The following is a 14775-nucleotide window of genomic DNA, read 5'->3' as shown; positions in this document are numbered from 1 at the left end:
GAGTGGATGTTGTATTCGGAGGATACCGGGTTCATAGCTTCAATGCTGCTACCATTATAGGTGGATTTTTGGCGAGATAGATTCCCATCAATGTAATTGCCGTAACTAAGTATTCGCTAACCAATGCAGCGCTAAACTTTAGAAAACTTGACTTTAAAATCTTTCTCTGCTTACCTGAACCTTTTAGTTTGTCCTGTTGGCATGGCAACCACTGGTTTAACTTGCCCGTTAACTGTGTAGAGATAAATGTTCCTTGCAAGCCACTGTGCCAAGGTGCCACCTGATGATATGATATTTGTATGCCTGTAAACAAAGTGAATGTTAACGCACTCTAGTCATTGTAATACACAATAACACATAAGGTGACTGTACACAGTATCCGGAATTCGTCCTTTTGTCTGTTTTGTCCGGATTTTGCTGCCACATTCGGTACTCGGTAATGGTTTTGCATACGACTTCGCATGTGAATTCGCACGCTGGATACTGTGTACAGCCACCTTCAGTAGTAATTGTTACAACCCAGTGGTTTCATGTATTGTTTGAATTGCCAGCCATTAGTCATATTTTTGGTCTCCAATTAAAACAAAGTAATTTTTGGTCTGCAATTAAAACAAAGTAATTTAACTCGTAAGCATGAGGTGTATGAAATAGAACACCTGTGTTATAATGACTGTCGTTGCCCGCCATGCGAGGATAAATAAGTTACATATGTGGTAACTTATAAGCGAGATTGAGGTGTATGGAACAGAACACCCGTTTTATAACAACTGCTGTTGCCTGCCATGCGAGGATAAATAAGTTACATATGTGGTAACTGGTGGAGAATAAATGAATAAATTCATTCATTTAATATATATGCAACACACCAGAACAATTGGTTATCTTGCATTCGCATTTGCAGAGTTGAAAACCCGTTTCCAAACAGGTTCCTATATTCCAAGATGGGTTGAAACACGAGTTGTATATCATGTTCACAATGCTCGGGACATGAAACCTTCCATAAGTGATCTGGTGTCTCGTGTTTCACATCGTCAACAATAATCATGCCAGCCATTCCACTATGTACCTGGGTATGATGTCATAATGGTGGGTATGATGTCATAATGGTGGGTATGATGTCATAATGGTGGGTATGATGTCATAATGGAGATTATTATTGAATGTTTTATATTTCAAAATGGTCACTTATGTTTAAACAGAAAAACAATTAACATGGTTTAACATATAAAAAATTGTTTGAATAAATAAAGACAAAAAATAAGCCAGATGGCAGACTAAAAATAGAGTTTTTTACCGGAAAAGCCATTCCTAATATTTAATATGTAAGAAGCAACAACGGTGTGCGTAATAATTTAAGTAAGTTCCATTATTTCATCCAACCTGAAACAAGGAAGCTCCGTGCAAATGGGAGTGGTACCAATATGTGCCAGATGGATTGTCAGGATCAATGTTGTATTTGTAATTGTACGACTGGCCGGGTTTCAGATGAACAAAGATGTTGTCTTCAGGTTCCTTGAGTTGGAATAACAAGTCGAATGAATTTACCTATTTAACCTCGCATGGCGGGGCAACGACATTCGTATTAACACGGGTGTTCTGTTTCATACACCTCGTTGCTTCGCTAAGTAGTTACCACGTATGTAACTTATTTATCCTCGCATGGTGGGGCAATGATAGTCGTTATAACACAGGTTTTCAATTTCATACACTTTGTGCCCGTTTACGAATTACCATATATGCAACTTATTTTTCCTTCCATAGATATAATGAATAATAACATAAGTTTTATTGATCAATAGAAAATATCAAATTAGTTAACACAACAAAGAGAAAGAAAAAGCAATACAGTTTTATCTTGAATTTAACCTAAATATGAAACAGTGTGCTTACCCTGCTACTTATGTGCAAACCATGGGTATGGATGTTCGTGGAGTTTGTGAATCGGAACCCGTTGAATGGTTGCAACTTCTCAGGTTCAGTTAGAGTGTTGTTCTGTTTTGGATGTGTATGTATTTTTTTGTTTTATTCTTTTTGGGTTAGGTCCTTGTCAAGGTCATAGGATTTAGGCCAGATTTGGCCCATTACCCCAACATACGGAAAGCTCATTTAAGTCTTTTATTTGACCGGTGGCGCTACACCACATCTCAATCAGACACATATTTCTGGAACCATTTTTTATTCTTGCGTGCTTACGAGTTAACATAATTTTACACTTTGTGTATATTTTTTGTGTTGATATGGCTGATAATTTGGACAACGCATTAATGACCACTGGGTTGGAGCAATGTCTGTTAAATGTCTTGTCCAAGGACACATACGCCAATCAGTATTAGTTTCGCCGTCAATCATTGAACTGGAAACACTTTGGTTACGATGCAGTCGCCTAAACCACTGAGCCATGGCGCCGGACTATAAAGCCAGTCATTATAACACGGGTGTTCATGAAAAGTCACTACTCAACAGTGGCAGTCATTCTCAACGGTGGCAGTCGCCACTCAACAGTGGCAGTAACTACTCAACAGTATACCACTGGTAGCCATAAATAATACAGACAGTTACACACCGTCATTACAATACCTCACCAAGTGTAAGTTAACTTTGTCCCCTCTCTTAATCCTCCAAGTAGCACCAGGGATTTCTCCATTATACGTTCTTCGATGTAAAGTCAACCATTCAACTTGGAAGTCAGCCATCCGTACATTGTATGTCAGTGACAATTCACCATTACTTGAGATATGTTGCTGGGGTTGACGGAGTAGTTCGCCTCCTGTTGATAACATTCATGATAAATACACCTCATGCTCACTGCCGAGTTATAACATGGGTGTCTTCTTATACACCAGACACACATGTTGTATTCATACACCTCATGCTCACTGTCGAGTTATAACATGGGTGTCTTCTTATACACCGGACAAACATGGTGTATTCATACACCTCATGCTCGATGTCCGAACAAGAATATTTTTATACTAAAAGGTTTTAAATAAAACAACATTATAACAAATAGGAAACCTTTAAACATGCATGGGTTAGTATGAGAGCATTGTCCGTCTGATTTTGTAACAAACACAAATAATAAGAAGCAAACTACTGCCCACAGATTCATATTGTAACCTTACAGGCTAAGCTAAGTCTTACTAGTAGAATAGCATATATTTTCAATTATTTTATGTTAGGATGCGGACTTTTTATAAACTAATACAATTCTTTACAATTCTTTTATTTAATTTCTGTATGTGCCTTGTTATTAATTATCACAACTCATCTATCCTGATGTTCTTCAATGTGTATTTTATATGAACTAACAAGGCAAATAAACATATTCCCATTTGCAGCAAGCAAGGAGGAAACATATGTATTGAGTATTGCTCAATTCTGGGAAATCTTGCTGCTGTGGCATTGACAGTAATAAGTTTAGTTAATTCCAAATCCACAGTTCAGCTGCAAAGTGTCAAAAGTGATATCAATATAAAATAATGCTAAAGTAGTGGGTGCTAATGCTTTTCATTAGGAATATTTTTTTTGTATGTATATAGTAGGGTGGGGGAAGATGGGACACCTTCAACACACAATATCCAAATATCTTGATCGTATTTTAAACAATTAACAACAGTCAATGGAAGTCGTCGGAGTACGGTTTTATAATTCTTTGTTTAATACCAAATGGGAAGAGAAAATAGACTGAAAAGGTGTTCCGTGTTACCCCACCCTACTATATATAAATTATTCTTACTTGCATAAAAATATAACAAAATGAGTTTCAGCTCATTATTAATTTCCAGTTATAAAACAGAAATAATACACTAAGTAAACAATACTGTGTGTATTAAAATTAATATCAAGCATAATGTCTAATTGGTTGCCGACCTGTAGGAAACGGGTTCAAAGCTCAATGCTGCTATCGTTTGCGTCCTGGTCATTTTAACACAGAGGTCCGTTGTGGGTTGTCTAAATTTTCAGCCATACATTACAAAAATATTCATGAACAAAATTACATATGTGGTAACTGATAAGCTGGCACGAGGTGTATGAAACAGAACACCCATCATAAAATTTGTGAAGTTTTCTGAAGTTTGTCTTGCTATGCAATAAGTCACATATGTCTTTCTTAATAATAATTTAGAGCTACAGAATTACATTCGTATATTTCATCTCACCTCAACAGCTTTTGTGCAGCTTAGTTAACACTGTAACTTACTTAGTGGTGCGAGATGGAAGAAGAAGACACAGTTCCCGCGCATCCGGGATCAAATCTTTGATTCCTCACGCCTAAGTGAAGAGAAACACTGCTGGGATGTGGACGAAGACCCCTCGCATCCGGGATCAAACCCATGATAATCCTCCCTTTTTAGTGAAGAGAAACATCACTTGGATGTTGACAATTACATCATCATCGCAAACTTCCTTTAAATGATGACTCAGCAATATTGTCTGTGATGTCATGAACTATCATCACCGGTACATTGCATAATTCAAAGTTGTTACATATTTGCTTTACCGCAATCAGACAGCCAGTTATATTGAAATACAATGTGTGAGAACAATAAAGTATGAGATTGTCCATAATAATGCACAAATAAAAGTATAATACCAGGTTTCAAATATTTATAATAGTAGTAATATAGCTATAAGCTATGGAAGCATAAATGGCTTTACCAACATTAATTAAACTGTGACGAGCATTTCCTGTTTTGACTTAATGTGCAATTTAATTACGCAACCAAAGTGGTCGGTGGGACATCCTATTATGCATACAGTAGCTGTCACAATGCTTCATTATTCAACAAACAATCATCATTATGATGCGATATACGCTGGCGCGAGGTGCACACCCGTGTTATAACGACTGTCGTTTTCCGGCCACGCGAGGATAAAGTAAGTTACATTCAAATATGTAACAATGAAAAACAATCACGATGAATTCTAAAATATTTCAAATATTCGATCTATACCTACATATTCGTCGCCCTTCACAGTAACAATGGAAAACAACCACTTTCTAAAATATTTTAAATATTCGTTACCTTAATTATGATGGAAAAAATCAATTTATTACAAAGTGGCTTCTCATGAAATACAAATTCGGCAATGATACGTAGTATGGCGAAAAGTGAACAAGACTGGAAAAGGTTATTCTATATAACTCTTGTAAAACAGAATCCAAAATTAATAATAAAGTCCACCTATATGAGTGTATGAGCCAAAGCAAAATGACGTAAAGAAAGTCGTTTTCCTAACAGGAACCCAAGAGGAAACTGTGACAGTGCATCCACATTAAAGCACACATGATGTGTTGTTCCACATACAGTTACTGTACAAGAGCGGAACAATATTCCATTTAATGACTGCAGCCAAGTTAAAATATAATTAAAGTCAAAGGCTTAGTAGGCATAGGTGTTCTCACAGTAGTTGGGTGAAGGCATATTAAACTCTGGTCTGTTTCTTAACTACAGTTGTATTGCGATACTGTAAACTTTGTTAACAGTTAATGCATTAAAGCTGCTTCTCTGTATGTAAGTTTTAAAATGGAATCGATTGAACATGATTTTACACAAGATGAGGTTGGTGAGGAGGAAAAGAATCTTGCCCAGGTGTTAAAGGACTTATGTGATTCTGGTGGAAAAGAAATGGAAGGAACCCAACTTGAAGCAGCTTCAATATTTCATAAGCTTGCCAGAATTTATGAAAAAAAAATTAAACATAAAAAGTTAAACATGACTCGAAGTGCAGCTCTGTATAACGCTGCTATTGTGAGGGATCCACAGAATCAAATATTTAAAGAAGAACTTAAAGATTTGTGCTCAGCAGTTCTGGTGAAAGCAAACGCCACAAAGCCTGATGCTTGCTTGATATTTTTGTCTTTAACAATAAAAACCGTTCTCCAAGAGATGCGCAAATATTTTGGCGAAAGTTATAATCAGCTTGAAATAATCAAGTATGGTTTGGATGATGATCAACTACTTAAACTACAAAGGAAAAAAGTCTTAGATATTCAAATTATTCAACAAGGAGTTACAAGAAGTTACACTGAGTTAATGAGGTTTATTTCTGATGAATGCATAGATATTATGGGAGCACCACCATGCAAATATGCTGTAGTTGGATTGGGTTCCTTGGCACGATCAGAAATCACCCTATACTCAGATTTCGAACACATCATTGTCCTTGATAATGTTGCTAAGATGGAGGATCGTAAGAGGATCATGAAGTACTTCAGATGGTTCACCACAATCTTCAACATCATCTTAATCAACCTCGGAGAAACCATGATCAACTGTGTTGCAATTCCAAGTATAAACCCCAGGTATAGAGACTGGTTCATAGACCATGTTACACCTAATGGGGTGACATATGATGGAATGGTAGCCCATGCTTGCATACGCCCACTTGGACGACCAGCAACTAAAAACAAACCTTGGAACACTGAATTTATTAAACCAGTTGATGAAATGGTTCGGTACTTGGATAGTAAAGAACAAGTAAAGCAAGGATACCATGTGGCTGATGTCTTATCCAAGGCTTGCTTTGTAGCTGGTGATGAAGCAGTTTGTGCTGAGTATCAAGATAAAGCTCGCCACAAGGTTAAAGAAAACGTCGAAACAAATATTTTTCTAACTTTAATGGAACAAATACAAAAAGATTTGGAAAACTTTAACATTGTTACTCATCAACACCATGGTGTTGTTGGTTTACAAAACTACAACATAAAGAAAGCAATATACAGAGGTGCAACCATATTTATTTCAGCCATCGGTCGATTATGTTCACTACAAGCATCATCATGCTTTGATATCATTGATGAATTAAATAGTGGACAAAATATTGGAAAACTCAGTGCCAGGGAAGCGCACCAACTCAAGTTCATGGTAGCAGTGGCTTGTGAGGTTCGAGCCAAAGTTTATCATTCAAAGGGGCAACAAGATGATGTTCTTATGAAAGATTCTGAACAGTCTGAAGTTACTTCTGCCTTGATTGAAGTTGTAGGAAAACAAAGTATGATTTCTTTTATGAAGAAAACATTTGATCTACATTTCAGACTGAAAAGGGATGGCTATGAAAATATGCTCACAGCAAATAAAGCACTGGAAAATAACTGTATTATAGAGCCGTTTTCCGAAATGATTGCTTTACACTTGCTTGGCTTTCACAAAGATTTAGTCACATTTATAAAAACAACAATCTCCAAAATGATACCTTGTGCAGAAACATATGCTGTTTATGAATTTGCTATATGTAATTCAGATAATGCTCAAGAACATGAACTAGTCTTAGAACTTTGCTCAGCAGTTAGCCAATTGAACCTCACACCAGAAAATAAATTGTTTGTTAGAGCTTTTGAGCTGCAAAGTTTGGTGAAACTTTCATACAATGAGACAACCAAGCTATATGAGTTCTCTACAACACAAGTTGAAACTCTGATGCAGGAACTGGATGATTTAGTAAAAACTGTTAAACTAAACTTTCCAACTGGTATACTTACATACTTTGGTGTTTTAATGTCACTTCAATACTATGATCGTGCAGAACGTGTTTTTGAAAAAATCTTGAATTTAATTCAACAGTTTAAACCTTCAGAGAGAATCATACAAAGTGCTATGAATTTGACGGAGTATGCAAAAACCCTGCGGAAAAACAAGAAATACACAAAAGCTTTATATGAACTGAATAAAGTAAACAGGATGTTGCAATCATGCAAGAAGAAAACACTCTTTCACGCACCTCTGTATTTTGAATATGCCCAATGTTACTTCTATGTTGGCAAATATTATGAGGAATTTATATGTTGGTTTGAATATGCAAGAATTCTTATAAAATGTAAAACAACTATACCTACCATCACAAGGTGTACTATGCGAACTGCTTTTCAGAGATTAGTATTTCATAATTCACTCCATCCATGGAAGTTACATACACTCATAATAAATGGAGAATACACCCAAGCATTGAAACTGCTGGATGAAGCCAAACAAATAATGAAACCTTACAGGAACAAAACAACAGTGGTGCACAGGTACCTATATCATGCATATATCAGTTATTATACTGTCAGATATTACAAAGCAATCATATGCGAGTTGGAGCATGCCAGAATCTACAAGAAACATATTCAACCAGTAGGTAATTTATTGGAACACAGGATGAAACTATCTCTTTACCAATTAATATTTCATGAATTGCATTTGCCTGCTTTCACACTGATTAACAATGGAGAACCAACAGAAGCATTAAAATTACTGGATGAAGCTAAACAAATGTTGCAACCATATAAGAATACAAAAACAGTTGTGCATATGGATCTTTACTTTTCATACGCATTATGCTACTTTTGTAAGGGTAGATATTACGAGTCATTCTTATTTGGGTTAGAATATGTGAGAATTTCAAGGGGACTTAATCTACCAATGGATGATGTCATTAAACCAGTAATAAAAAATACTTTTCAAAAATTGACATTGCAACAACCTGTTGAAAGATTAAAAACTAATCAACAACAGACAGAAGGATTCAACCAACAAAAGCCAACTATGTGGTTGATACAATCGCATAAGCAAACCATAGCACATATACAAATGAAGGTCTATCAGTTAAACACGGTCTATTATTATGGTATTGGAAAATACTATGAGGCATTTATGTGTTACTTGGAACTTGTGAGACTCCACAAGAAACATAATACACCAATATCTAGCAACATTAAACAAGACATAAAAGAGATTTTTCACCGTTTCATATTTTATCATCCCTTGACATTGTGTCAATCTGCTAATTCATTCATAATCAATACAAAACACAGAGAAGCTTTAAAGCGGCTTGATGAAGCCAAACAAGTGATGGAAATTTACAAGATTACAACAACGTTAGCGCATGCATCTCTTTATTATTTACGTGGGCTTTGCTACTCAAATACTGACAGGGATTATGAAGCATTCGTATGTTGGTTGGAATATGCAAGAATCTGTAAGAAACTTAAGCAACCAATAGATGATGATACCAAACGAAAAATCAAATTGAATTTAAGCAAGATTCTTTACGATCAACTTGAAAAGAATTACATATCTGCTGAAATACTGATAAAAAATGGAAAATGCATACAAGCACTTAAACCACTGAAAGAAGCAAAACAAAAATTAAAAATGTATAAAGCAATGTACAAAAAATTGTTGGTAGCATACAAAAATTATTTCTTTGTACACCATACGTGTTGCCAAAAAACTGGACGAGAATATGGGTCAGTCATGTGTTCATTGGAATTTGCGAGAATGCTTAAAAAACTTAATCTTCCAATGCAACCTGACATTATACACTTTATGAAACTGCTTTTCAAACCATTCGTTATAGTACAAAGTCTTAAATTGAGTAGCTTTTCACAAACCCTTTTAATCAAAGGAAAAAATATAGAAGCATTGAAAGTACTGGATAAAGCCAAACAGATGATGCAAATATACAACAAGCCTCCAACAACAGTTACACAAATGCAGCCTTATAGTATGGTATCAGTTATGCAAATGATGGCGCACAAGTCCTTATACAAGTCATATGGGAGTTGTTACAGTAAAACTGGCACACGTTATGAGTCATTTATATGCTGGTTGGAATATGCGAGAACTTCTAAGAAGCTTAAAGAACCAATGAATGAGTTGGATTTTAAGGACATAGAAGTTGCATTCCAGCGAGTTTTATTTCGAAAACAGATAACCATAATTGAATCTGCTACAACTCTGATCAACAATGGAAAATACACAAAAGCCATGAAACTGCTCGATGAAACCAAACAGATGTTGCAACCGTATAAGAACCGATTATCAATTGTGCATGCAATGTTATATCGCAGATACGCAGGTTGCTACCATTATACTGGCAGATATTACGAGGCATTGATATGTTGGTTGGAATGTGTAAGAATCTGTAATAAACTTGAACTGATTATAAGTGATGAAATTAAACAAGAGATTAAAGACAGATTCTACCATTTCATATTCACTCTTTCTATAAAGTTGTGTGAATCTACTGCAACACTGATAAACAGTGGAAAATACAAAGAAGCATTGAAACTACTGGATGAAGTCAAACACATGATGCAACCGTATAAGGATAAACCATATGTGAACATGTACGGTTGTTATTTAATTTCTTGCCGATATATGATTACCAGCAGAACTTACGAGTCACTTATATGTTGGTTGGAATATGCAAAAATCTGTAAGAAACTTAAGCAACCAGCAATAACTGATCACACTAAACAATGGACTAAAGACACATTCTACCGATCTGTTTTCTTCTATTCTGTGAGATTGTGTGAGTCTGCTGCAAAACTGATAGAACCCACAGAAGCATTGAAACTACTGGATGAAGCCAAACAATTGATGCAACTCTACAAGAATACAACAACAGTTGTGCACATGGATTTATATGCTGCATATGCAGTTCGCTACCATAGTACTGGCAGAAATTATGAAGCATTCATATGTTGGTTGGAATTTGCGCGAATTTGTAAGAAACGTAAGCAACCAATACCTGATGGCATTAAACAGAGCATAAACCTAACAATTCAAATATTTATATTCCGGCATCCCTTCAACTTGTCTGAATCAGCTCTAACATTGATGATCAATGGAAAACACACGGAAGCATTTAAACTTGTGTATAAAGCTAAACAGATGATGCAACCGTACAGTCCTAAAGCAACAGTTGTGCACATGCTACTATATCATGCATATGCAGTTTGCTATAATAATTCCGGCAGAAATCATGATGCACTAATATGTTGGTTAGAATATGCGAGAATCTGTAAGAAACTTAAACAACCAATACCTGATAATATTAAACAGGACACAAAACTAACATTTCAACAATTACTATTCGATCAAACTTTGAAGTTGTGTGAATCTGCTGAAACACTGATCAACAATGGAAAACCCACAGAAGCATTGAAACTACTGGATGAAGTCAAACAGATGATGCAACCATACAAGAATACAACAACAGTGATTCACAGGCTATTATATGAAGCATATGCAGCTTGCTACCATTATACTGGTAGATATTACGAGGCATTTATATGTTGGTTGGAATATGCAAGGATTGGTAAGAAACTTAAGCAACCAACACCTGATGACATTAAGCGTAGAATAAACCTAATATTTCAACAAATTTTCCGGCATTCCACAATCAACGGAAAACCGACAGAGGCAATGAAACTACTGGATGAAGCCAAACAACGGACACAATCGTACAAGAACACAACAACAGTAATGCATATGCTACTATATGGTGCACATGCAAGTTTATACCATAATACTGGCAGTTATTACAAGGCATTGATATGTTGGTTGGAATATGCAAGAATCTGTAATGAACTTAAGTACCCAATACTTAATCTCATTAAACAAGCGACAATTCTAACATTTAAAGAAATAAAAAACCTCAATTTCAATAAGTTGCTTGAATCTGCTAAAACACTAATGAACAATAAAAAACACACAGAAGCATTGAAATTATTGGATGAAGCCAAACACATGATGCAACCATACAAGAATACAACAACAATGGTGCACAGGCTGCTATACAATTTATATGCAGTTTGCTATCTTAATAGCGACAGATATTACGAGGCATTCATATGTTGGTTGGAATATGCGAGAATCTGTAAGAAACTTAAGCAACCAATACATTATAACATTTCGAACACAAAGCTAACATTTCAACTGTTCATATTCCACCATCCATTAAGGTTGTGTGAATCTGCTGCAACACTGATAATCGATGGAAAACACACAGAAGCGTTGAAACTACTGGATGAAGCTAAACAATTAGTGCAACTGTACAAGCATACAACAACAGTGGTGCACATGGAGCTTTATCATTTATATGTAGCTTGCTACTTTAATACTGGCAAATATTATGAAGCATTTATATATTGGTTGGAATATGTAAGAATCTGTAACAAACTTAAGCAACCAATACCTAATGGCATTAAACAAGAAATACGACTTGTGTTTCATAAGATTACCACCTACCAATAACTGTTAACCAAACCTTCTCAACCAATAACGGCGAAAGTATAAGCATACGATAACACAGTTACTTATTATTCTGTCCATTTAATATGTAAATTACTACTGTGGTGTTATCATTATAACCAGTAAATATGATATATATATATATACAATAATTCTGTATTAAACATGTTATATACAATAATTGTGTATTAAATATGTTGTATATAATAGTTGTGTATTAAACATGTTAGATTTAATAATTGTGTATTAAACATGTTGTATATAATAATTGTGTATGAAACATGTTGTATATAATAATTGTGTATTAAACTTGTTATGTATAATAATTGTGTATTAAACATGTTATTTATAATAATTGTGTATTAAACTTGTTGTATATAATAATTGTGTAATAAACATGTTGTATATAATAATTGTGTATTAAACATGTTGTATATAATAATTGTGTATTAAACATGTTGTATATAATAATTGTGTATTAAACATGTTGTATTTAATAATTGTGTATTAAACATGTTGTATATAATAGTTGTGTATTAAACTTGTTATGTATATACCTGTGTATTTAATTTATTAAGTATGTAACATCGAGTATTAGTTAGAATTTGTTAGGGACTCTTAGCCATGAAAGAGAAAGTTGGGGACTGTGTTTAAACTGAGCTAAATATAAGATATTGCTAATGTTGGGGTAGTTGTAGTTAAAGCATGGCAATTATAAGGTGCCAGTAGTCCAATATACTAATACCCTAAACTTGTATAGAAACTATGAGATAAATACTATTACTCTATGCTGAAAATGTCCAATCACTTCATAGTAAGTTATATCTCTATAGTGAGCCCACATTATTATGATATCATACATACAATTATGACATCACACTAACCCTAATAAAGACGATTCTACTTTGGATTCTATATCTTCCCTCCCCAGATCCTCTTAATGTTCACCTGTCCGTCAAACGGTCGTCCATCCATGACTGCATGTATCGCATCATCGAGTTTCAATTCCTGTATATGATATCTATGGTTGGTTGCTGAGTAATATATGATATCTATGATTGGTTGCTGAGTGTTATATGATATCTATGGTTGGTTGCTGAGTAATATATGATATCTATGGTTGGTTGATGAGTATTTTATATGATATCTATGGTTGGTTGCTGAGTGTTATATGATATCTATGGTTGGTTGATGAGTATTTTATATGATATCTATGGTTGGTTGCTGAGTGTTATATGATATCTATGGTTGGTTGCTGAGTATTATATGATATCTATGGTTGGTTGCTGAGTGTTATATGATATCTATGGTTGGTTGCTGAGTATTATATGATATCTATGGTTGGTTGCTGAGAATTATGATACCTATGGTTGGTTGCTGAGAGTATTATATGATATGGTTAGTTGCTGGGTACTATATGATATCTCTGAAGACAATTAAAGTAATTGTTTTAACCCAGTGGTCACTAATGGGTTGTCCAATTTGTTAGCCATACAGAAACTTAATGACCCACAAAGTTACATACGTGGTAACTGGTAAGCGGGCATGAAGTGTATGAAACAGAACACCTGTGTTATAAAGACTGTCGTTGCCCCACCATGTGAGGATAAATAAGTTACATGAGTGGTAACTTGTAAGCGGGCACGAGGTGTATGAAACAGAACACCTGTGTTGTAACGACTGTCGTTGCCCCACCATGTGAGGATAAATAAGTTACATGAGTGGTAACTTGTAAGCGGGCACGAGGTGTATGAAACAGAACACCTGTGTTGTAACGACTGTCGTTGCCTGCCATGCGAGGAAAAATAAGTCAAATACATGGTAACTTGTAAGCGGGCATGAGGTGTATGAAACAGAACACCCGTATTATACTGACTGTCGTCGTCACGCCACGCAAGGATAAATAAGTTACATTCATGACATCACAAAGGTTATTATGAACTCACCCAAACCCTCGGATTGAAACAAACATGAATCACCGACACCGAGACGTTTTCAACAATCAATAAAGTTTGATGTGTTGTCCCTCGCTAAGAACGAACCTGTTTGTGCGCTCACGCGAAACACTGGATCAGGAATCGGTGAACTGTGACCTGGAACAATTGACCTTTGTTTAATAAACAATCATTATTATCATATATTGTTGCTGGCACCTGTATGTTATATAAGTGTGGAAGGAACGTTTCGGTGTTTTTGTTTATTTATATTTTTGGTTAAAACCACAAAAATAAAAACACGCCATTGACACTTACAAAATATTATTATTGTAGAAAAACATACAGATTTTCGACCAGGTTTGTAAAGTTTTATCTTTGTTTCATCAAAATTACTGAAAAAAGTGTGTAATTGTGAACACAGTTGTGTTTATATCTTCTCTTATCTGTGGTTGTAGGAATTATCCTTTTGTCCACTAAAAGGGCTTTATGGCTTAACATATACACAAATCAAACATAGTGTTTAGTCTTATGCATATTAAATATAGACCAGGCATTATAGTTTAAAGTGGAACCATCATTTCCCTCATTTTATAAGTTTTAAAAAATATTACCCAACCTAGACTGTATAACATAATAGGTCGTTCAGACAATACCATGGATTCAATTACAATGTGACACGTCAATGTTCATTGTATTGTAACAATGAGGTCACAGGTGTTCCATTATTTAACAAACAATCATCATTATGATGCGATATCCATGTAACAAGGGAAAACAATATCGGCGCGTTCTAGATTGGTCAAACAATCTTTGCC

General features: G+C 35.1%; 2 protein-coding genes across 8 annotated transcripts; one reads left to right on the top strand and one right to left on the bottom strand.

The window, feature by feature from the left end:
• Positions 1-15: 15 nt before the first annotated feature.
• On the bottom strand, positions 16-14127 carry LOC100175928 (blue copper oxidase CueO-like). Of its 7 annotated transcripts, XM_026840439.1 has the most exons (8): positions 13970-14127; positions 12908-13031; positions 4202-4272; positions 2583-2767; positions 1891-1992; positions 1381-1512; positions 867-1066; positions 16-303 (listed from the first exon to the last, which is right to left on the bottom strand). In XM_026840439.1, exons 3-8 carry the CDS (start codon positions 4242-4244, stop codon positions 171-173), a joined length of 795 nt encoding a protein of 264 aa, XP_026696240.1. In that variant the 5' UTR covers positions 4245-4272; positions 12908-13031; positions 13970-14127; the 3' UTR covers positions 16-170. The 7 variants fall into 7 exon arrangements, with proteins under 7 accessions (XP_026696240.1, XP_026696241.1, XP_026696243.1 ...); XM_026840440.1 differs by lacking the exons at positions 12908-13031; positions 13970-14127 and adding an exon at positions 3244-3444 and having other exon boundaries at positions 3871-4317; XM_026840442.1 differs by lacking the exons at positions 12908-13031; positions 13970-14127 and adding an exon at positions 3244-3394 and having other exon boundaries at positions 3871-4317.
• Positions 5515-12026, top strand: LOC113475746. Its single transcript, XM_026840437.1, has 2 exons — positions 5515-10067; positions 10356-12026. Exons 1-2 carry the CDS (start codon positions 5529-5531, stop codon positions 12024-12026), a joined length of 6210 nt encoding a protein of 2069 aa, XP_026696238.1. The 5' UTR covers positions 5515-5528.
• Positions 14128-14775: the final 648 nt, after the last annotated feature.

This window comes from Ciona intestinalis, unplaced genomic scaffold (assembly GCF_000224145.3).
Source record: "Ciona intestinalis unplaced genomic scaffold, KH HT001264.1, whole genome shotgun sequence".
NCBI lineage: Eukaryota > Metazoa > Chordata > Ascidiacea > Phlebobranchia > Cionidae > Ciona > Ciona intestinalis.
This window is presented reverse-complemented; position numbering and strand designations above follow the sequence as displayed.

Excerpts from the sequence above, each read along its gene's own strand:
- LOC113475746 (XM_026840437.1), top strand. The coding sequence starts at position 5,529 with ATGGAATCGATTGAACATGATTTTACACAAGATGAGGTTGGTGAGGAG. Across the intron at positions 10,068-10,355 it reads CATTGAAACTACTGGATGAA|GCCAAACAATTGATGCAACT; the intron begins GTCAAACACATG and ends CTACTGGATGAA.
- LOC100175928 (XM_018817324.2), bottom strand. The coding sequence starts at position 3,109 with ATGAATCTGTGGGCAGTAGTTTGCTTCTTATTATTTGTGTTTGTTACA. Across the intron at positions 1,993-2,582 it reads ACAAAGTTAACTTACACTTG|AACAACACTCTAACTGAACC; the intron begins GTGAGGTATTGT and ends CATCCAAAACAG. Across the intron at positions 1,067-1,380 it reads ACGGAGCTTCCTTGTTTCAG|GTACATAGTGGAATGGCTGG; the intron begins GTTGGATGAAAT and ends CATCATACCCAG.